General features: G+C 40.2%; 1 protein-coding gene across 1 annotated transcript; it reads right to left on the bottom strand.

Annotated features, from left to right (window-relative positions):
- Positions 1 to 5,410: 5,410 nt before the first annotated feature.
- LOC121621807 (apolipoprotein B-100-like) lies at positions 5,411 to 20,791 on the bottom strand. Its single transcript, XM_041958444.1, has 28 exons — positions 20,737 to 20,791; positions 20,543 to 20,572; positions 20,124 to 20,236; positions 19,861 to 20,006; positions 19,597 to 19,744; positions 19,309 to 19,461; positions 18,889 to 19,013; positions 18,690 to 18,775; positions 18,148 to 18,592; positions 17,925 to 18,039; positions 17,701 to 17,847; positions 17,405 to 17,616; positions 17,115 to 17,310; positions 16,834 to 17,013; positions 16,507 to 16,710; positions 16,233 to 16,400; positions 15,924 to 16,129; positions 15,507 to 15,689; positions 15,267 to 15,397; positions 14,592 to 14,802; positions 14,336 to 14,508; positions 13,969 to 14,132; positions 13,760 to 13,869; positions 13,298 to 13,671; positions 7,087 to 13,116; positions 6,884 to 6,995; positions 6,480 to 6,666; positions 5,411 to 6,394 (listed from the first exon to the last, which is right to left on the bottom strand). Exons 1-28 carry the CDS (start codon positions 20,789 to 20,791, stop codon positions 5,411 to 5,413), a joined length of 11,388 nt encoding a protein of 3,795 aa, XP_041814378.1.
- Between the last annotated feature and the right edge of the window lie 3,431 nt (positions 20,792 to 24,222).

Below are 24,222 nucleotides of genomic sequence, written 5' to 3'. Positions count from 1 at the left end.
TCACACAGATATCTTGTTAAACTATACACATTTTTCTTGAATAATAAATGATCAGCTTTTAATTACAGTTAAAGAACTAGTTTTGTAAATATGGCACCAAAATACAATGATGGAGGCAGTCCTGGCTGCCACAAAAAACACAGAAACAACTGATCCTCTGAGAGAAATGTTATCTGAATTTGACATTTTGTGTCACATCAAAACATTTACAAAAATGGATCAGTAGAAACCTAATTAATTTTTGCTGCCCCTGCGTCTGATGGACTTCTGAGCTCAAGTCAAAGTTCATTCTGTGAAGCTGATCATCTGCTGTACCCAGTGCACCTCAATCACTCAGTCGTGTTGTGAAAGGAGTGAGAACAGGGAGCAGATCAATATGGCTCAATGTGTTACATGTGGTGTCATTGTATCACTACAGTGGTACTCAAAACCAATGTGGATGTGATGTTTCTGAACAAAAAACTGGAACCAGGCAAACAACAAATGAAAAGAGGAAAAAGTGGTAAAGATGAACATTTAAAAAACAAGGTTAGCTTCAAAAACTTCATCCAAATCACAAAGCAGAAAAGTAAGAGTGAGTTTGAGGAGTGTGGTTTTTAAGATTCAATTCAAGATTCAAGAGTCTTTATTGTCATTGCGCATGTCAATGAAATTTTCATTGCAACCCCCATGTTAGGAACAGATGGTAAGAAAGATAAGAAGACTAGAAAGAATAAAATTAAGATAACTACTATAAAATAAAATAAACCAACATGCAATAAAAATATTCGTAAAGCAATTACAAATATAACAGAATGAAAATATACTAAGGCAATAAAATATGCTAAACAATAAACAATAAAATATGGAAGTGAAATGTGCAACAGAATAAAATATACAAGCAGAATAAAATATACACAGTGATATGTACCGACAGAATAAAATATACCAGTGGACAATAAAATATGCCAATGAAAATGAAATGTGCCAATATACTAAAATGTATATAATTAGTTAAGTATATGTGTGGACCTAAAAGTTAAGTACACAGAAGGTGCAGGTGGAGGTGTAGGTGTAAAGTGCGGTGTGCAGTGTTCACAGTTCTCACAGTCTCTCACTGCAGTGAGGGGCTGCTGGGGGTGATAGCTCTAACAGCACTGGGGAAGAAGCTGTCCCTCAGTCTGTTAGTGGTGGTGCGGATGTTCCTGTACCGCTTTCCTGATGGAAGCGGTACAAACAGTCTGTGGCCCGGATGGCTGGGGTCTGTGGCGATGGACCTCGCCCTCTTCCTGACCCGGCCAAACCTGATTAACCCAATGTCACATACAAGCATCCCAAAGTCAACAAGGCCTGAATGCATCTTGCAATCTGGGTTAGGACTGTTCTGGATCCTTAGAGGATTAGCTGGAGACAGACCCATCATTGAGTTTGAGCTGCTCAGCGAAATCAACTCACCTCTGTAACTGTGGCGATAGAGTCTTGATGCAATTTCAGTCATGACTACTGAACTTGGTACAAATCAGGGATAAGATTCTTCTCTCTTAAATACAGAAACATGGCAAGGAGAGGAGATAAAAACCATTTCTATTTTTTTTTCAAATCACTACCAGATTGACAAACAATAAATAATTAAGATTTACTCTAAACCTTTTTAAAGATTTAAACACAAATCTAATACTGGCTTCCAAGTTCTTTGCTGTTGTTGATCTAGCAATGAAAATGTGTGTTGTGATTCCATATGTGAGAGATCGTGCAGGCCTGAGTATCCCAAGTGTACTCTATAAGATCCATGAAACCTTTAGCTTTTGCACAGCTGCCAGTTTATTAAGTATACCAAACTAAAACTAATGCATTAAAACTGACATGCAACAAAGTCGACCATTTATGAAGGTTATTGTTATTGATGTAATTCTTTGATATAAACAGTGTTGACAAAATGTTAGAACGCCTATGCAATAGAACACCATACAACTGAGCATAATTAACATGATATAAGTACAGATGACACAAAATGAGTGTAGTAGTGAACAGAAAAAACTGTATGGCTATAATACATTACTGTTATTTATTGTTTTCATCAGGCACTATAAGATTTTGAAGGAAACGGGGTAACAGCTAGCGTCACTGACGGCTCCAGAGTAGGAACAGTTGCCGGTCAGTGGGGCTATAACACTCAGTATGTTTTAATTTCGGAAGCCAGTAGCTAACGTTAGCAGCTAACTTACTCATCTAGCACCTACATCTGTGTAGCGTCCCCCAGAAGCTGCGCCAGCTGGTGTCAAAGTAGGTTTTTGACTATTTTGAGTTTTTTAATATCAAGAACTGAGGTTACGGTACTTGTACCGACACTAGCTGAATGTTTTCCTGCTATTCAGTCTTGGCAAGTAGTTACACCACGCTAGCTAATGAAGTAGCGTTAACATTAACATTATTGCGTGTGTTGCGCCATGCTAGCTAAATTACAGCATCTCATGCTAGCGTCGTACCAAGTTTGTTTTGAATCAACTGCGACACCGTAACGCTAATTACTGGCTTTTAGATTGGGAGCTCTTCATCTGTATGGTGTGTTGAACTTTGGTTGTCAGTGTGATGGCCCATACTTTATCCCAGATGTGCGCCTCATGCGATATCATTAACGTTACAAACAAAAGGGGGGCGTGACAAATGGACACAAAGAGGTGATATGATTAAATAATTGCCCTGCCCTTTATTGAGAAACCATATTCACTGTTGATGTCACAAACTATGGTTTTAAACTCACATGCTGCCAGGTGATTTGTCAGGCTACAAACCTCGACGGAAAGTAGCTCAAGGCAGCCAGAAACGTCGCTAGATGTCGCTCGATCGCGTCACTTGCAAATTTGCATATATGGACGCCATCACGTAACTACGTACAAGACAAGTTGCTACAAACTCATCCATATGCAATACCAATAAATCAATAATATCAATCATCAATATGCAATTTTCAGTAAGAGACAATCCAGAAAAAAGGTCTTGTATTTTTGGAAAAATATTTTGAATTATTGCTGTTATTGCTGTAATTATGCCTGTGCTTTTATTTCATTAAGAGGGATTATTGTCCACCAACATTACAACTGTACTGTGCTCTGTCTCTGTCCCAGTCAGTGAAGTGCTTAACATCAGAACAAACATCCAAAGTATTTACCTGCCTCTCACCTGCACTTTGCATTTGCAGAGCCGGGTATTGCAAGACTGTTGTTGTGCAAACTGTTGTGACAGTATTTAGACAGGGGCTTCTCCGGTGGTTTTTCCAGTCGTTGTTTGAGTGAGTTCCCCATGGTGCTAAAAAGCATGGCTTAAATATGAAAGAAATGTGTGTCTGAGCATTCTCACATCTAAAGTGTACTTGCCAAGTATGAGAAATGGTTCTAGCTTTAGAGTTGAATAGCTAGAATAACTTTGACATGTTGCCAGTAATAAAGCTGTTGAAACCACAATAAAAAGTCAACACGTCTCTTGTGTGTGATGGACTCATATAGTGTAATTGCTTGGTGTCAGAAGTGGGAAGATGAACTTGAACTCTAATTGAGCAGCAGATAACCCAACTTCAGTGGAGCGTCTTTATAGTTACTTTGCTTTGGCCGAGGCAGTTTTAGTGAAGAATGTGGTCGTACTCAGGGTGGCTCCTCCAACACTAAATCAGGGTGTGCAACAGGTGGAGCAAAGCAGAGCCAGGTAGACATGTTCTTGGGTTATCTTATTTGTTGCTCCTGTCAGTTAATAAGTAATTGTACACATTTGCTCTCTCTCTGTGTGTGTGTGTGTGTTGGCAAATAGCAGAATTTAGAAATTGCATCATTGATACTAACCCAATATTAGGTGGCCTTTCGGTGTTAAGCATCCAGCATTCATCGCACATGTTGGGGCTGGTTTAGGTTTTAATTTATTGCATAACATTACTGAAGAAAAGCTGGCATGCTGTAGGTGTGTAACTTAAGCAAGTCTGCTGAGCAACTATTCCCGGACAGAAAGGGGCTTGGAATTGTTTGTGTAGACTCTATGCAGAAACTTTATTTTAGTGTACATTTTATTACACTTCACCTGTTTTAGGGCACTCTGAAAACATGGCCTTACATCTCACTCACTGCTGTCTTCTTGTGTCCTCAGGAACTACTTGATAACATGTTCCAGTACTGTTAAGGCGAGACAGTCATGAATCAAAGGTTTCACTTTCTGACAGTATTCTTCTTAATGCTCAATTAGGGGTTCAGCTTAACTAGACTTGCCTAGACTTGTTTGACTTATTTTTTTTACAAAAATACATTTAAATTGTATTGAATGAACTTAACACATGCTATCACGTACTGCATTTTATGTAAGGCCAGCTGGAACCAAATGTTTGCTTAATAAACAGTAACCTATCAATCCCAATAACATCATTTTTCAATACACTTCAGCGAACAGAAGCTTATGGACTTAATTATATAGTTCAGTACAAATTAACAAGGCCGTCCACTGTGTGTACTGTCAATTTAAGTCCAAATATTAACATCAAGCTCATATTTTTTTAACTTAGCAATTTGCCTCTCAGATGAATTTGGAATGCATATTTTCCACAGTTGGTTGGTTGGAAAGTAGCTGTTTGGCTTTGGGAAAGCTACGTTATATGCAGAACCAAATCTGCTGATAATCAATGTACAGTGCAACATCTCATTTGGCTTTTTACAGAATAATGTGTGGAAGCGTGTGCTGTGTGGAAACTGGAAGTGGAAAGTGGAAAATGTAAAGTACAGAAACACAACACAGGTAGCCACATTGACAATGATGGCATAGTTATCAATCCTATCCCCAAGAAACAAACATTCTGGTCCCAGTCTCTTTTTGGTACTGACTCATTCACTGACATGTGGACTCTCACTGCCATTTAACAGTTGTTTTATGCATTATAAAGAAAATGTTCCAGTGACCCCCTCTGGTTGCTAACAGACATTACATCTGTGAATCTGTAGGCTTGTTCATGAATCTGAATCAGGGTGTTTTTTCTTCTAAAAAATGTTTGACTAGTAACTTTTCATGCATTCATATATTGTGTTTTATAGACATAATTAATCACCATATAATTAGTTTCCCATTTCTATGCAGAGGCAAGTAAGGTTTTGTCCATTGTGGGGAAAAGAAATAATTTCTGCAAAGCTCTATTAGGTAAACACTTTATTTCACACCTGGACCAAACATAAAGACATACAAATTAGAATTGTAACACACATAGTAGACAGGTTGTTATATCTGCTGTTGTTACATGTAATACCATTATTATATGCTCATCCACGGCTTTTCTATCTACTTTTAAACAAAACTGGACATGATACTTTGTGTTCCTCTAGAATTTTGTTTTGAACACTTACACTTTTATGTTTAGATAATACTGCAGCAATTTCACCCTTTTAGCTTGTTGGTGAAGGTGGAATCAAAGATTAATCTCAAGCTTTCCCCCCTTAACTTTTACATAAGCTCTGTATTGAGCAGGAACCTGTTGCACATAGTCAGTAACAGTGTAGTTAAATTGGTTCACTACAGATCTGAAAACATCCAGAATGTAATTAATGGTGCCATTTATAGACTCAATGTCCCCAACTGTGCTTGCAAACTTGGTGACTGTTTTCATGAAGCTTTCATGTTTGTCATAGCAAGCATTAATGTAGACAGCAACGGCATCAAAAACATCAGACTTTAGGGCGTTGTCAACAAAGTCCTGAGCTTTGTCAACAAAGAATTTTAAGGTGTCACTCAGTTTCTCCAGGAGCATGTCTAGACTCTCCAGGCGCTTCATAGCATCCACAACATGATTAGGCAAAGCCTTTACTCTGTCCCTGATCTTGTCAATTATTTTGCCTCCAGCCATGACATCACCAATGGGCATTGTAACCTGAATTTTACTAATCATGCGAATTATGGCACTGAAAGCATCTTCTACAGTAACAGTCACCAGCTGGATTGCTTTCTCTACCCCAGAAGTAATGCTGCTGGTCATCTTGTTGAGCACCTCAATGGGAGTGGTCATTTCCTCAGAGCCAGGCAGTCTGACATGGGTCTCCCTCAGGAACCTTATGGCAGCATTAAAGAAGACCTGAACAGTCTTCTGGTACCGAACAACAGTGTTTCTAAAGAGGATGGAAATCTGGCTCAGATTTGGGGCATGGTTGTTTGCTATGTTTTGGACCTCCTCAGTATAGTAAATAATAATATTGTTCAGTTGAGCAGCATATCTGAACAGTTGGTATTTCTCAGCAAAGCTTGACAAACAAGAGGTGATGGCAGGAAGTTTTTCCTGGAGTCCGCTGAGCATGATGTCAGGGACATCCATGTTGAAGACCATCTTCAGATTCATTTTATAGGCATCCTTGGCAGATACTCTGGCGGTGAAGATATCAACATCCTTCCCAGGGTCAGACTGTTTAACAGAGAAAAACAAAATGAGAAGTAAATCTCTTGATTATTGCAATTGTGCAAATATAATAGCAATGTGAGATCCTTACAGCATAACGGCCATAAAGCCTGGTATTTATCTGAGATGGGATCCTGCCATGGAGCTGAAGACCAAGGAAACCAGTTGATGGGATAGAAATTGTGGCGCTGATTCCATCTTTGCGGACAGCATAACGCAATTTCATGTCGGTGAAGGCAGGGCTTGTTACGTCCACATTCAGGGTGAGACGAGAGTCACTGTAGAGACAGGCAGGAATATTTAACTTTTTTTATAGTAAAAAAAGCCAACTTTACCCAAGAAACAAAACTATTTTACAGGAAATAACAAATCTATTTCATCATATGGTGTCTTTTCTTGGGATATGATTAAAAATGTGTGTTTTCAGAGTAACAAGTTAAATTGCATCTGTAAAATCTACAAGATATCACACACAATTCTTATTTGAAATGTTACCTTAGAGTATGGGAGAGCATATGTTGAATGTCCATGATCAGATCGGTATGGGTGAAAACCACTTTCCCAGTGAGGCTTACACCAGCATGTTCAAAGTTTATGGTAGTGGAAGCTGTTGAAGCAAATTGACTTCAGTTAAACCTTATAATTTTTTTTTATTTAAGATGTAAAAGTGTATTATTTGCTAAGAAGAAAAAACTTACAGTCCAGGTCATATTCCAAGAAGACAATGGCAGAGGTTGCAGAGGACTTAAAGGTGACTTTGAAGACAGGAGCACTGCACTCTGCTTCAGCTGCCAGACTTGTGGTGTACAGAGGGCTTACAAACTTGACATTGGTAGACATCTTCTGCTGGACAGCTGTGACTTCAGCAACAGTTTTCTCAAAGATGGTAAGATCACCCAGGCTGCTTGGCTGAGAAATGTCGATCTCCATATCAACAGTTAAAGAAGATGTTGGTGCAAGGTCAATGGTTCCCTGGGCAATATGCTTCCCCTTGGTGTTGAAATTGAACAAGTTTGCCTCATTGTTGCCAGTATACTTCAGCACTGCATACACACGGCTCAGGGAGGCTTCAACAGCAAGATTCTCATTTACATCCATGTCAATGACTTTGGTGGTGCCATAGTTAAGTTTGGCATCTCCAATAACTTTGGAGGTGGAGCGTAGGCCATCATTATTCAGATACAGATTAACCTCATTATCCAGGACTCCCACAACTAGATAATCTTGAAGCACAGTGCCATCCATATTTGCCCTAGTGGATGCCTCCATGGAAATATACTCAAAGGTTCCCTCCAGTTTCAGACTGTGGTCTGCCTCAGTCTTTCCAACAGCCTTGATCACAGGGATGTTGAAATCACCTTTCATACTCAAGGTGGACACAGCATTTGCTTTGGTTTTGGTGTCTGCAACCAGATTTTGGTTTGCTTCCAGGTTGAATATGGGCAGGGCAATCTTTGCAACAGTAGCCACAGAGACTGTTGTTTCAAAAGTCTCAGTACTCACACTGATGGTGCTGTCATGAGTGCCTTCAATGTGATGATTTTCAAGGGACAGGGAATTGGCCAACTTGATTCCTCTCTTGGTGGTCAGACTGGTGGTGCCATCAAGTTTGGCTTTTAGAGCCTCAAACACAGAGGCTGTGGTAGCTCCAAGACGGAAGACAAGATCATCCTCAGCATACAGTCCAGCATTGGCATTCAGATTAATGATGGCAGACTTGAAGGACAGCTCTGTAATCAGGTTACCCACAGAGGGAATCTGGATCAGACCCATCATGTCAACAAGGGGGGCAGCCCGGCTTTTCTGGTAAACAATCTTTGCATCCAAATCAACAGTCTGTTCAGTGGTAGTCAAAATGTGTTTCAGCCCGGTTTGATCATACAAGTCAAGATCACTGATAGCTGGGGTACGGAAGTCAACAAATGGAATATAGACATCAGGAATGCTGATGGGCCTAGTCAGGAAGTCAAGATTTGCTTCCCCTTCTACAGCAGCAAGGATGGCAGCTTCCCTCTCATTGTTCTCTACTGTGACGTTCCAGAAAAGTTTGTATTGATTAAGACGGGCCAGAGCAACAGTGTTTATCTGTTGGTTGTCAGGCTTGAAGATGGCTGAGTAATCATTCTGCAGATCAATTTTGGCAGTTAAAGCATCATTGAAACTGACCTTGGTGTTACCCTTATTCTTAAAGCTGAACACAACCTCTTTGGGACAGAGAGCAACATCAATCATGTTGTGTAGGGCTCCATTGACAACACCAATTAAGTCTGTGTTATGGGTTGCCTTCAGCTCAAGCTTCATGTCATGCAGATTGGCATTCACAGAGCCCACGAAAAGATTGTTTTTGACTGCGGGGCCTTCTGCTTCAGAGCGAATATCAAACTTGAAATGGCTGAAGCTGACAAAGTCAGCGCTCAGGGCCTGTCTCATCTTATAAATAAATGTGTCTGTGTCACTATTGAAGGCCAACTTGACTGTACTTGGATTGACCGTGACTTGCAGGTCACTCTTGTGAATACTGTCCTGAGAGTTGAAGGTGGAAGTACCCTGATTCCCAACAGTTATTGTAATAGAGGTGCCTCCCTGGCGGACCACAGCTTTTTGAGTTGCAGATGTCTCATCGGTGAGGCCCATGATGGGGAGGTTGAGCACATGTTTATAAGAAGTGTCACTAGTGACAGATAAACCACCCATGGTAGATAAGAAAGCTTCATTTGAAAGCTCAGCATTGTAAGATGCTGTGGTGGCCTTTACTATGGTCTTGGCTGAGGCCTGGGCTGAGAAGTCATAAAATCTCACAGATGCCTGGTGGTCTAATGCAAGAAAATTGTGAGTGAACTTAAGGGTCTCAGCAGCAGTCACACGATCCCTGTTGGTAACAACAATTCGAGCAGTAGAATCCAGATTGAAGTTAAGGATTTCAAAGCTGAGAGATGTTCCTTGGGAAGTCAGAAAAGCTGTCAGCTGAGGAGTCTCATCTACATCAAGAGAGCTCTGGACTTCAGCAGCATTCCTAATTGTGTAGAAGGGGGAGTTGACTTTTACCTCGTAACTCAGTTTACCAAATCCTGGAATCATGATCTCACTGGGAATGACTGGCATCTTAAATGTTGGGAGTTGGAGAGTTTTAACAAGTTTCTCTGCTGGAACATGAGGAAGAGTGAGAACGGAGAGCTCAGGCACTGTAATCTCAGGAAGGGAAAACTCAGGCAAGACTGGAAAGTAGTTCACAGTCAGGTCTCCAAATGAAGCAGCCATATTAAATATCTTCATCTCAAAGTTAAGAACAAAATCGATCAAATCAATGATTCTCTGTTTAATGTCATTAGTTGAGATGGTTGTGGCTTGAATAGTGTGGAAGCCCAAGATCGTGAACTCAGGGATGTCCAGCTGTGGTGGGATTTCAAACTGGTGAAGCTTATCTATGCTGAACTTCATGGAAGGCACAACAAGATCAGTGAGAGGAATGGTGAAGGGTGGCATGTTCAGCTCGGCTTTCTTCAACCCAGTAATGAGCCCCTCAATGATCTGTAATATCTCACTGACAATTTTTGGCTGAGGCACCACTTTCTTAATCATCTCAGCCATACTCGTGAATACATCAGTGGTAATAGTTATGAACTCAATATAGCACTTTCTTGCCAACTGCAGATAAGAATTAATTTCAGCATTGACATCCAGTTTTATAATTTTTTGCTTTATAATTTCACCAACTGCCCTAAGATTACTTAACACAAGCTGGTCAAAGATATCATTCACAGTTTTTAGAAATTCTGTGATTTGAATTTCCCTCAGTTGCTCCACAGATCCCTGAACAGACGATAAGACAAAGTTGCCAAAATCTCTTGTTGCCTCAAGTTTCTGGGGGATTTCAAGAGACCTGATCAGGTCATTCACGTAAGCTGTGTACTTCGCTATCAGTCCATTGATGTGATCCGCAAAGTCATTATAATCAAATGAATTCAATTTCTTCTCAATAATCCCAATATATTCATTGAACATTGAAATTATATCCGTAACTTCAGTTGTTTTCAAGTAATTGATAGCACCCTGGAAGACCTCCATAAATTTACTAGTAATGCCTGCGTCCTTCACCATCTTGGCTACAGCCCTAATGGTTTCCTCAATTCTAAACTGCCTGATGAGCTCCACAAGCTTTTCCAATATGACTTGAACCTTTCTGTCAGCCTCAAACTTTACAATCAACTCTCCCATCTTGCCATAGACTGTATTGATCTTACCTAGGATGTCAAGGTCCTGAATCATTTCCCTAATATAATCTGTTACATCATTGAGCATCTCTGTGGGAATTTGACTGACTAGTTCCTCAATGTGATCTTTAAAGTTAAAAGATGAAATGAACCTCTTCAGCTCAGCAACAAATGTCTGCATGTCAATGGCCTTAATTGTTTGTTTGATATCACTCATGAAAGTCTGTAGTTGAGTCTTGATGTCATACTTTGCATCAATATCATGCAGGAATGCGATGCTGCTACCCTTCAGTTTTCCAAGGTCAATCTGTTGGACCATCTCTTTTATGCTATCAATCACATATACAAGCATGGCCTTGATGTCATATTCATCATTAATGGCATTCAGCTGTTGCTGTATCTTCTGAATGAGGGTATCAGGGAGGGTGAATATAGCTAAAATGTCCTTCATTACATCAGAAATGTGTTGCATATAAACAGGGAGATCAGCCAGCAGTTTCTCAATGGTAACCTTCAGATTCCTTAAACAGGCTTTCACATCATCCATGGAGATGACATAGTTTTGGGTTAAATCCCTTAGATGCTGTTCTGTCTGAATTAGACTGCCTTCTATATCCACTTGAGCAAAAAAGTCATTGACATGTTGTGAAAGAGTCTCAAGTTTAGTCCTTATGTCCGCCTTGTTGACATAGTTTTGCAGTGCTTCTGCAGCATGTACAAAAAGCACCTTAATGCTTTCCAAGAAAGTAGAAAGACTTTCAATCACAGGTAACTGAATTATGTGACCATTTGTGCTCTTGTCATACTTGAGGAAGCCAGAGATAGCGAATTCCTGTTTCTCTGTGGAGGCTGTGTTGAGGATGTTTGTGAGGATTGTGCTGGAGCTCTCAATGCCAGTTTTCGCAGCAGTGTTGTAAAGACTTATGTCCTGTCTGAAGATGTGGTCATTCAATTTCGACTTCATTCTAAAACTCGTCTTCTGCTCTACGTATGAAAGGACAGTATCCATGTTGTTGTCAATAATCGTCTCAAGGGTAAAACCGTTTTCCAAATGCTGGGTTACTGATGCTCTGCATTCATGTGAGCTAGCAAAAGCAAGGGGTTGTGCTCTAAGGAGGAACTTGCCATAGAGCTGGGCACTGTGCTTGCCATACATAGTCAGGTCGCCATCAGCATTGAAAACGGCATCAAGGTTGAAATCAAAAGGAACAACACTGCAGCGGATGGTGTGGTCAAAGCGCATTGGCTGTGAGTTGAAGCGTGCGTCATTGGTGATCCTGGCAGCAAGACCGACAACTTCAAGCTCAGTGTTGTGGCTCATGTGAGTTCCAAAGACTTTTCCAGTGGTGCTGCACTTTGCATTAGCAGTCATATCAGCATAGTTTACCTGATATGTGTGCTTGATCTCTTCCTCACCATAGATGGCTTTGAGGCTTCCAGTCAAGTCCATCTTGTACAGCTCTGCCTGCAGCTGGGCATCATTAATGAAGCTGGCCGCCAGAAGCTTCAGGTTGTTATTAACATTTGCAGAAGCTGTGTAGGGTTTCAGGTCGATGGTGATATCATGAGTGTAAGAGGCATACTCACTTGCGGTGGCTTGAGCCTTTGAGTTGAAGTCAAGGCTAGAGAGAGTAATGGTCAGAGTGTTGACATTATCAACCTTGATGTCACTCATTGCTGCCTTGTTGATAATGGATAGAGTAGCCCTTGAAGCATCAAGCTCAGCACTAAAGGTGTTTTCCAGGGCCAGGGGGCTCTTGAGAGTGTTTGTTCCCCTTGTGACCAAACCATCCTTGTCCATTTTCAGCGTAGCCTTGTGAGTAGCCTCATTGTCAAGGAGCTTCACCATTATATCACTGCTTACAGCCAGACCATTGACATCAAGAGAGGCAGTCAGCAGAGAGTAAACATTATTTTCAGAATGTTCTCCATTTGTCTCCATTCTCATGATGACTTCACCGGCACCAGCAGAAGCTTCAGCCTGGTTGCGGATCTTCATACCAAGAGCAAGTGCGTTTGCATCACATTTCAGTGACAGCTTGCTGTCTTTGAAGGAAAGCTCTGCAACATGTGTCAAGATGTCTTCAAAGACATTGGTGTTAGACACAACTGAGAATTCACCATTGGCAAGAGTTGCTGCAATTGTGTTCTTGGCCTGAAGAATGGTGGAGTCAAACTGAACAGTAGAATCAATCTTTGCCTCTGGCCTGAATGGGGAGATGGTGAGTGACTGGGTCGAAATGGTCTTGCCATACATGGGTCCAGCCTTGAACATTCCATCAAAGTTGCTATCAGCAGAGATTTCTTCAGTGTTGATTCCAGCCATACCAGTGTGCTCCAGTGCAATATTGAGACCAAGTGGGCTTGTGGCTTCAATCTTGCTGCTTGATCTCACATTGATTTTGTCTGTGATTGTTGCATCCTCAACAATAGTCACACTGGCTTCAATGAATTTATGGACCAAAGAGCTTTTTAAATTGGCCTTGATGTAATCAGTGATGCTCAACATCCCAGAGCCTAAAGATAACACAAAAGAAGAAAATATAATTGATAAATGACAATTGTATAGATATTAGGATTATTTTTTGACAGAGCTTCGAGATTCATTTGCTGATATACAGTATAAGTAACAGAAATATACACAATCTATTATGTAAGATTGGTTTCTTCATTTCTTCATATTTGTACTATGAAATACCTTCAATCTTTATTGAGAGGATGTCAAGTGGAGAGGTTCCTTTCACATCAAACTTAGCTGAGTAGCTTGGTGTCTCCACAACATCTTTGCCGGCAGCCACTGAGGCCTCCATGTCATATAGGTTACTCCTCATCAGAGTGGAAACTTCAGCTTTGCCAAAAAGAGGGACAGACAGAGTCAGGCTCTCAGGTACAACAAGCTCTGGGATGGGAATCTCTGTGGAGACAATTTCCAGTCCAAACTGTTGAAGAGACACGTGAGGTATGGTCAAAGCTGGTGGGAAGCTAAGCTCTTCTGTTGACTTTCCTCCAAGAGGGAGAGGGAGAGCAATGGTGAAGCGCTCATTGTTGAAGTGGTAGACAACCTTTGCCTCACTGTTATAAGTAAAAATGATAAAAATCAATAACCTTTCAATAATAACATTTACTGAAAGTTGAAATTTTTGAAATCTTTCAGACTTACGCATTGAAGAACAGTGTCTCAGGCAGGGAAATCTCAGGCATATCATGTACTCTGAAGCTCCTGATGTAAGGTATATCAGCAGCATACCTTTCTATGTGGTTATTCGTTGCCTAAAGAATAAGTAATGTATGTTTTATGCTTTCTCCAATCAGTGAAGAATCAATGAAGATCAAGTCAGTCAAAATCATTGTAAAATCAATTATTCATACCTCCACAAATGCCTTGAAGATTTGGCAGACCGTCATATCAGTCGCCCCTACCCGCATGTCAAGAACATCATTACCATACTTTTTAATCTCGTCAGTGTATGGAAGGATTTCCAAGATCTCAGAGTTCACATCCGACTTTAATTCAATCTCCAACTTGCTGTTATCTGTAAAGAAAAAAATAAAAAGATTCCTGAAGCATTAAAAAACATTTCTCTTAAGCTCAGGGTAGGTTTTGGTTTATTAAATCCATTCCAACTTGTTATATAAATAGATAAATGACCTGAACCAGCTGATTATGACCCAGGCTGACGTAAAAAAAAAAAAAAAAGAAATAAGGAAAAATACAGAAACTGTAAACTTCTAGTACCATATTTCATTGTGATTTTCTGCTCAGAAGTGGTCTCCAATAACTTGATGTCACTCTTGAGCTCCAATTCCAATTCTTCATCACGCTTTATGTTAGCTGTGACAGTGGCATCAGCATTGATTGAGGGGACAAGAAGTTGGACTTGTACCATACCTTCCCTCATGGCCTTCAGACTGAACAGTGTAAAAGAGAATTAGCATATTCTCAAGTACAAGGGTGACATTACTGTTATGAGGAATTACGGTGGATTTCTTACTTGGCACGGCCAACCAGGGAGAGCTGAGGGATGTTCTTGTTTATAAAGTCAAGAGAGATAGAGTGAGTTCCTTTGCCCTTGGTGTTTCCATCAACAACACCCAGCCTGAGTCCAGCCTCCACATCATAGTCAGGTATCTGGATATCGGCTGTGATGACGTTCTTCCTTCTGTTATATTTCATGATTGCTCTGGCTTCAGTGGGCTCCGGACCTGTTTTTGACCAATAAGTAGAGTAAGATTACACAACTCCCAAACTCCTTGGGGCACATGAGCCAATAAGCTGAGAAAATGTTACCATATCGCCTATAGTATATATTATATATATTGGGGGCAGCCGTGGCCTACAGGTTGGAGAAGTGGTTTGTGATCGGTAGGTCGGAAGGTCCCCGGTCGCCAACGGACTGCCAAAAAATTTGGGTGTGGTGGAGTACCCCCTCCCCCTATATATATATATATATATATATATATATATATATATATATATATATATATATATATATATATATATATATATATATATATATGCTCCCCGGGCGCTTGAATGCAGCCCACTGCTCCTGTGTGTGTTTCACTGCATGTTGCATGTTGCATGTGTGTCAGTGATGGTTTAAATGCAGAGAAGTAATTTCCCAGTTTGGGATGAATAAAGTAAATAAACTAACTTAAAAACTTACCATCAGCCCTCAAAATAAACTTCACAGAGTCAACCTTCTGTCGACCCTCTTCTCCCTCCTTGAGGAGCTCATAGGCAACAGTGGCTGTGTACTCAGTGACTTCACCAGTGGGGTGGAGCTCCACAGCAAATCTAGGTTGAAGATTGTAGAAATATTTAGATAATTCAATAATTTAACTAACAGTTGATAATTTATTTAAAAAAACAGTTATTTGCCGGTTGTTTAGAAAGGTTTGCTTACTTGCTGTCTCCAGTGAAGGGAAAGTATGGGGCTGTCTCTTGAGAGAAAGCATCAGTGTAGTGCAGAGCAGTACAGTATTTCATTCCTGTGAAGACGGGAGTGCACTCACTAACATCAACCTTGTCCATCACCATAGAGGGAATGGTTGTCACCTCTGATCCAGTCACTGCCACCAAGGTGTTTCTATGTAGAAAAGGTACAAGGATGCTAATTTAAGAATGTGATTTAATTACATATAGCTGGACCTGGAACATCTTATTTGCTTTCTTGGTAAATAATGTTAACCATATCCTCTGTAGGGAGCAGTTCCTCATACTTTTAATTGCAAGCAGGTGTAGCTGTCTAAGGATACTGTGTGTCTTGTCCATTTCCATTCACTGTCATGTCAATGTGATAATGACCAAGAACTCTGCCTACGTCATTTTGATGAGCTTTGTGGGACTCATTGGCGCAGGAATGGTCAACTTGACATTGTCACGTCCCATGGAGATCTTGGCACTGAGCCCACTTTCGTGGAAAATGTTGGTGTGCATCTCTAATCCGGAGTTCACATATTCAGGGATGTGTGAGCCAACCTGAGTTACAAACTCAATGCCAGCAGAGGGCATGAAGGTAACTTCACTCTGTGGAAACAAAGTAGACTTAGGTTGATTCTGTGTAATCGAAAACTATACAGTTAGTTGGCTTTAAAACACATTTTTGTAAAGAATTTTCAAAATAACATACCATGTCACGGGCAATCTGAAGTCCACCCTTGATGCCAGGAGTGAAAGTACCAGACAGTGCAATCCTGAGAGGCACGCCAGTGACAGTAGGCAGGAAGAATTCATTGTCCATAAAGATGTAGTGGGCGAAGATTGTGTTGTCAGCCTTGGTCATCAGTGCCTTCATTACCTGTGGCAGAAACCCCCCCCACAAAAATACACATATTACTCAAATGATAAAACATAAATAATACAATCTATCAAATATTTTTAAATGAAAATAAGATTTTATTTACATCGGTAGGGAAAATTTTGAACATGTTGTCGATCATCATGGCAGCAGAGTAGGCCATCTCTCTGATTTCATTGGTCCTCAGATATCCCAGCTCATTTCCCAAAAGCCTCAGATAAACCATTGCTTCTGGAGATTGTGTGGTCTTCAGTTCCCTCATCACTTTGTTGAAGTTGTTCCCAATCTCCCTCATCAGGTTCTGGGTAGCCTATATATTTAAATGTCCAAAATACATTACTAACTTCATCACAGATTTAAAAACTTGAAACTCATGTTTACTAATCAGATATTTATTACATTTAACACATACAAAACAGATTTCTCTGTCTACCTGTCTCTTCCTTGAGTTCCCTTTCATTGCAGGCAGCATATCCTGCAGGATCCTGTTAACTCTAAGTGGCATGTTGTCAGAGACAAAGTACATTGTCTTCAGGGCAGTGTCTGGGAAGAATCCATCATCTCCAAAGAGGGCATCAATGGTTGGCTCCAGTCCTTTTCCCTCCACACCAATCTGTAATGGTAACATTTCACTTACTATCAGGAATCTGCACATAGTCCTCTTAAAATTGTGTCAAAGCTTAATTTCCATTAAATATTGCTCAGAATGTTTACCTCCATCATATCAATGTCATAGCCAAATGCCTTCAGAGTCATTTCAAGCATGACCTCCTTGGGCAGGTAGCTGGTACCCTCAAAGATCATGTTGCCCTCTACAGATCCAATCTTGTAGTTGCGAGAGAACTTGGTTGGGTCCATAATTGGACCAATCTCATTACCCTGCAGGGCATCACCAATCTTCTGTCTCAGGCTGTAGAAAGAAAGAAATATTACAGTTAAACAACTGATGGTGACCAAATCAGGACACCTTCTCACCATGTTCTAAAACAACTGTTTTCACTTACTCTTGGGTCTCTGGCTCAGTTGAGGACAAAATGTTGGTAATGTGGGAGATCACAAAGCTCTTGACTTGTTTGTCCTGCTCCTTGGGCAAGGCATCAGTCAGCTGGTTCAGTTCAGTGGGCTGGGGGTCCTTCATAAGTACCAGATATGCAGCAATACGCTTTTGCATGGGGCTGGCAGTGTCCAAAAGCACCTGCATGAGAACCTCTCTGCCCTGTAACCAAACAGGATCAATAAAATGAGCACACAGTAGATTTATTTCAATAATGTGTGAAACCTTTGAAAAAATTGAACTTGCCTCCTGAGGGACAGCAGTCAGCCTGTAGACCTGAATGGCAGCCTGCTGCACAGCAGGGGAAGCTGCAGGTTGGTTCACACACTGGATCACAGCAGCTCTGAGTGCAGGACTAGCTGTTACCACAGCTGGAGCCATGTTTCCAACAACCTATAAAATCAAAGTACACATTCATAGTGTGCGTACTGGTGAAATTTGCATTTCAATCTATAGAGATGATTACTCACCCTCAGTGTCATGAAAGTACTGTCCTTGTCACCAGAACAGTCACCCAACTGGGCAGCCATAAACTCAGCAACAGCGTGAATCTCAGGGATCAGTCTTCCTTCAGCTTTGTAAAATCTATTTAAGAGCAATGTTTGAAATACAATTTAAACCCTGTGTATCTGTTCTACAAAAACGGCTGAACTGTTCTTCTACCTAGAATCAAGTGTGGTTAACTTTACTCACCTCTTGACAACATTGCTCAGGGCATACATGATTGGCTTGCTGGGCTTGTATTTGGCCATCTCAAGCATGTCATTGATCAGGAGGGCAGAGGGATTGGACATGAGTCCCATTGCAAAAACAGTGGCATCAACCTCGAGTGAAGAGCTGTCAAAAGTCCTGAGGATCTGCATGATGGCACTGCTGCACTCAGGGGTTCCACACTGGGCCAGGACCTGGTAGGTCAGGACACGAGACACGGCAAGAGCCTCGGGAATGACGGGACTCAGGGTTTCAGTCTTCATTCCACGGACCATGGTGACAAGCTTGTGGAAGAGGTTGGCCCTCCTCTCACCCTCGGTCTCGGGCAGAGTGGCCAGTTCTCTCAGGAGGTTCAGATATGTAACTTTATCCTGGACAACACTTTTGTCCTCAACAGCCTCCATGTGAAGACCCTTGATGTTTTCATCTACAATACACAAGCAACATTCATTTAATGAGTTAATGTTCCCTTTAGTGAGCAATCAAGTATAAAACAAAACAATACAAATAAAAACAAGCCTTACTGTGGTCAAAGACTCTTTCATTGTGAGGAGAAACCTGAACCAGAGTCAGTCTTTGCTTTCCAACATTGGTAACTCCATATTCTCCCCTGTGGGAAGAAACACATGGTTCAAAATCTATAGATGTCTTGCACAAGACATAGCGGTATGTACACTTACATAACAGAGCATTTGATAGGGTCTAGTACAAGGTTGGACTTACTTGTGAGAGAAGGGAATGAGGATGTGTTTCTCAGTGCAGGACCCAGAGGTCATGTGTTTCTTCTCATTGTCGAACTTGTAGTTGCAGTTCTGTGAACTTCTGACCAGCTGGGCAAGAGGGTAGTGCTGAATGACACAGAATTCAGCTGTTAAGATTCTTCTCTAATGAATTTAACAGCATTGTGAATGTAATTGTACTGATGTGAGTTGGTCATGGCAAAATACACTACAAATAGACACTAAAAATAGCTTACAGAATCAGAAGAATAATTACTCCAGTATTATGAGTTTTGATGAGTCAGTATACTTACTGAGTTGTTGGAAAAATCAGTTAGAAAATCATCAGTTGTTCTCATTAGGAAAAATGTGATTTATCATCATTTCAAAGAAGACCCACCCATGTGTTGCTTGGGTATCTTACCATGCCAGAGATGAGCGCCAGGGGGCTGGTGTGATCTCTCATTGGGACAAATTTGTCACATCTTGACAGATCCCTGGTGAGGCTGATGTCAGTTGCGATCTCTTCTCTAGTGTTGATAGAGTAATGTGTCTTGCACATGCCGTGGATAGTGGGCTGGAAATGAGTATGAACATAGATATCATTTCATTGCTGTTTCACTATTTTTGATTTTGCATAAGGAAACACTTCTCACATGAGAAAGTGAGAAGTCTTTACTTTTTAGTTTACAATAATAAGTGGGAGACTTACCATATTCTTATTCTTGTCTTCTTCCAGCAATGGAACAACCAGGGCAGAGATAATACCCCTCTTGAAGTTCAGGATGGTTGTCGTCTCACCGTCCTCAGGGTACAGTTTCACATCGTACACACCATCAACCACAACCTTCAGAGGATATCTACAGAAAATGTGAGACTTTTACAATTAAGTTCTATTGTATATGTGTTTCATTACATAATGTTTGCTGATGCACTTGGATGTGCCACTGAATGGAAAACTGTTAATGTAACTTACTTTTCCATTTCAGCAGCAAAGGCATCAGAGCTGGGTGCAGGACTGAACACAGGGTTGCCCTGTGCGTCCATGTTTACCACCTCATTCAGGCTACAGCCAGTGGTGCGGACGATGAAACTACAAGTCTGAGGTACTTCAATTTCAACCTGTTTAAAAAGATTATGTTAGCTTTTCCCTGCTAAATGTAGTGTTTAAAGAAAATGATGTATGATTTCATAAAATACAGAATGATGAAAGCTGTTTGTTGCTGTTGTGGTATGTACCTTGCAATTGGCTTTAGGTCCATTCTTGAGATGTGAAGCACCATTGATAGCATTCAAGGACTCAGCTTCGTACAGATATTCATATTTGTGGTAGGCTTTGTACCTTTCGTTTACTGGTGAAGATAATGGCTTGCGTTAGATTTCAGTACGCTGCCAGTACTGTGAGAATGTGCAAAAGTTTGCCTCAACCATTCAGCCATGATTTTAAAAAATTCTGTATGGCTAAGGCATCATACAGCGTTTTTATACAGCAATTTGAGAAAAAATACTACATGCCTGTGCTAGCATCAAAGTTCAGCCTAACTCTCATCACCCAAGATTTAGTGTCTGTTGTAAATTTCTTGAACTGCTGCAGGGTAATTAACATTTACATCATGTTAAGATTCTGTAATTATTAACATCAAAATACTCAAACTCACTCAGGCAGGTTGCATGCTTCTCTTGGGCATCTGTAAAGACAATCATGAAACACATTGATGTAAAACTTTATTTCATCCTGCAGGAAAACTTCTAGAGATATCTGAGTTTTTTTCTTTGTACCTCCCTTTAATACTAATAATATTAATAGTATCCCAAATCAGAAACAACATGATGTAAATTTCGAAATACTTACAAGTCAAGGTAAGTGTTATCAGGAGTAGAGAAAGACAGAGCTTAGAGTCCCCCATCATAGGCTCTGTGCAGCTCTCTTCTTTGGGCTCCTTTGGTGAGTACTCAGATGAGACTGAGACCTTAACCTCCTTATGGGCCTTTTATACCAAAGTTGTTCCAAATGGAGGGTTGGTTGGAATTGCATACAGTGCGGTCTCAGCTCCAAAGTCCACTGTCTGTGTACGTGTGGAAGGACAAAGGCAACTAGTTTCATAAAGCTTTCCTCAAAAATGATCGCCAAGTTTCAGAATCTGTATTTTTGTGTAGAATTGTGTGGATCTATTCAAGTAGCATTCTGCACAAGATGGTTTTACTTTAGAAATATTATGATATAATAGTGTTAATGGTAATTTAACACCAATAATAATGTTATTTCTTCCCAAGTCACACACAAATTTGTAGTTGTGAGTTCCTAATTCTTCCACATTTTCTCATCTCAATCTCATCATAGTGAATGCTAAAGAGATGCCTTGCATGTACAGTAGCACATTCCAGTCAACTACTAAGTTTATTTTTTGAATGCGATCATTTGCGGTCTCATAATATTGTGGCTTGTAGAAATGATTTTAATGTTTAACATACTTAAAACACTGATCTTAATAATCCACAGCCAATATTAAAGATTTGAAACATTCCCAGCATTTTCAGTATATCCATTTTACTTGGTGTACAAAGTTGAGAACCACACATTGCATAATCAGACAGCGTGTGCTCATTAAGAAGCACGACCCAGAAACTGTGGAGTTGTGCCTCCTAGCCATTGATAAGGAGCTGTAACACTGAACTAGAACAGTTTGTTATCAAGCTCTTGTCGAAGGAGCATTGGACTACAGTCTCTGTCCGTGGTGTAGGCATGATGTTACATGCATGAAGCTAGGTTTTACATTCTTTGAACTGATAATCTTTGTTAGACAGAAATACTCTTATCATAAGATTATTAGAGGCATAGTGAAATCGCCTTGAGGCAAAACTTATCCAGAGACGCCAATTATTTACAAAATATGACCCAAATCTTAGGCAGGACAAAACTGAGACATGGTTTAATACTTTTCGAAAGATATAAGTTATTTTAATTGCATTGTAAAAAAAAAAAAAAGGGATCTTTGAAATGGTTTAAAGGCCTTTAGTTACTGGGGTCCTGCACCGTTTTGGTTACTGCACAAGAAAAAAATTGTAAGTTTTTTTTGTCTGCACCTTTCGTATTGTTTTGAAGTGGGCAGAGCTCAGTTGGGAAAAAGTGATGTCATGTACTTCTGTGCATCAATGAGTGACTGAATGACTGACTGTGCTGACAGTTGCTGGGTTGCTTGTTTCCAGTCTAAGATGATTAAACTCCACCCAAACATTATGAAGTAGATTGGCTGAATTTTTGAATGTAAAACTGGATATAAATAATAACTAAAAACAATTTACTCCTCAGTCTGTGTATTCAAACACACAAACCTACATCTCTCACCAACAAGTCTCAATTATCTGCTCTGACTACTCGAAGATATGATTTTTTTCCTACTAACCTGGTTGTTGTGAAAGCTGTCAACATCTGATCTAAGAAGGCGTATCATGTCCAACTGTATGAGTTTCTGATATGAGCCCATATATAAAACCACTTGGTTTGGCCACTCCACATTTACACCAGTAGATGGCAATAAAATTTGTGGTCATTGATCTGTGTTTGCTTGGTCTATCCTGGAAGGGCAACAGGCTACAGAAAACGTTCCATGTGAACTTTTCTTGTAAACAAACACAACAAACTGACACACACACACAATGTACTGTATAATTAAATGATTAATGAAGCTGATTCAAAGATGTAGATCAGTTTTCAATCCAAACAGGACACCCAAGAGTGAACTGAGAGAATACCTGGTTAGAGATACAGTGGCTGTCACGTGACATGCCTTTAATTCAGATAAATACCTCCCAAATGGTTTTTATCTGTTATTTATCAATGATAATGATGCATGAGGTGTTAATATGTTTCAGTCTGTGATGTGTAACTTGTTATACACTGCATAAAAAAAGTTCAAGTAGTCACTGTCCCCATGATTGGATCCTCTGATCATAACGGAGTGCACTGGCTTCCCTTATGTAAATCTGTGTCGAGAGAGAGAGAGAGAAGTCTAGAAAAGCTAAGTTAAAGTTAAATTGTGGACATAGGTTACTTCTGTAGCAGTAACATTTTAATTGTTTTCATTAACGTATGTACAGTGTCTTTTAAACCAGCTGGGTTCAAAATTGGTAATGTCTTAACAATGATTGGATTACTTAACAACTATGGATTTTTTGGAAAATCTTTGACAGATATCCATAGTGCCTGGAGGGCGAGTGCTAATAATGACTTTGGTGATCCCCTCAGTCAGTTTGGACTCATCAACAATTTTATCTGAAATTGTGTATATAGTATAGTTATCCCCTTATGTACTTGACCTGTTAATTCCTACCGCATAGCAAACCTTCCAACTCTTCCAGGGTTTCTATTATATTCAAAAGCCATGCTTGTTTTGTTGTTGTTGCTGGTGTTTTTCTGAGATCAACTACAAACATAATCCCAGAAGTTGTAGCAGTTCATTAGTAAGTTCCTGTTACTCAATATTTGGAGAAGGCTCAGGACCTCAGTCTGCCTGCAGGAATTTTCTCCCCATCCTAAGAAATCGTTAAGCTACATGATGGTCCTCTGCCCCATTCTCTACCCTGAAGAAATGTTTATCATAGGAGCTGTCTTAAGTACAAAGATGCTTTTCATGGCCAGTTGTAACTTTTTATCATACTACAGGTACTCAGACAGGCTACTGGCTAGTTCTTCTGACACTGGTTCAAAACATACACAGTTTGTGCATGTTGGTCTGTCAGCTCAATTCTTTGTGAGGCAAGGAGAGGCGATGCAAATTATGGCCATCTGGACTGGCCAAGTTGTTTAAGGTCAGTTTGGTGTGTCAGGGTCCTAAATATTGCTAAGTCCTGAATGCATTTTCTAGTTGTTTGCCCTTTGAGTAGCTGGTAGCTTACTGGCCTGTTTGCATGTACATAGATTACATAGTTGCTATTATAGGCAGTTTTGTTGCATTGTCTTTTCTGGATTTGTAGTAATTCTTTTCCTGTGTGATATAATATTTTGTCAGTGGTGGAAGAAGTATTCACTAACTTTACTTAAGTCAAAGTACTCACACAACACTGTGAAAGTACTCCACAAGAAAAAGTCCTGTATTCAAAACCTCACTGAAGTAAAAGTATGTATTTTCAGCAAACTACTTATTCTGCAGTAAAATGGTCCCTGTCAGCGTTTACTATTACATATGATCCTTTTGGATCAATTTTACTGCTTAATTAATGTGTATGTTGCATTTTACTGCTGTAGATATTTAAGGTTATGCTACATTTGAACAACTTTCTATAACGTTGGGTAGTTTAATCTATAGCAATGCATCATGTTCTATAAGATCATCATATG

This window comes from Chelmon rostratus, chromosome 18, assembly GCF_017976325.1.
Source record: "Chelmon rostratus isolate fCheRos1 chromosome 18, fCheRos1.pri, whole genome shotgun sequence".
NCBI lineage: Eukaryota > Metazoa > Chordata > Actinopteri > Chaetodontiformes > Chaetodontidae > Chelmon > Chelmon rostratus.
The sequence above is the reverse complement of the archived record's forward strand: the minus strand, read 5'-3'. Positions and strand labels throughout refer to the sequence as shown.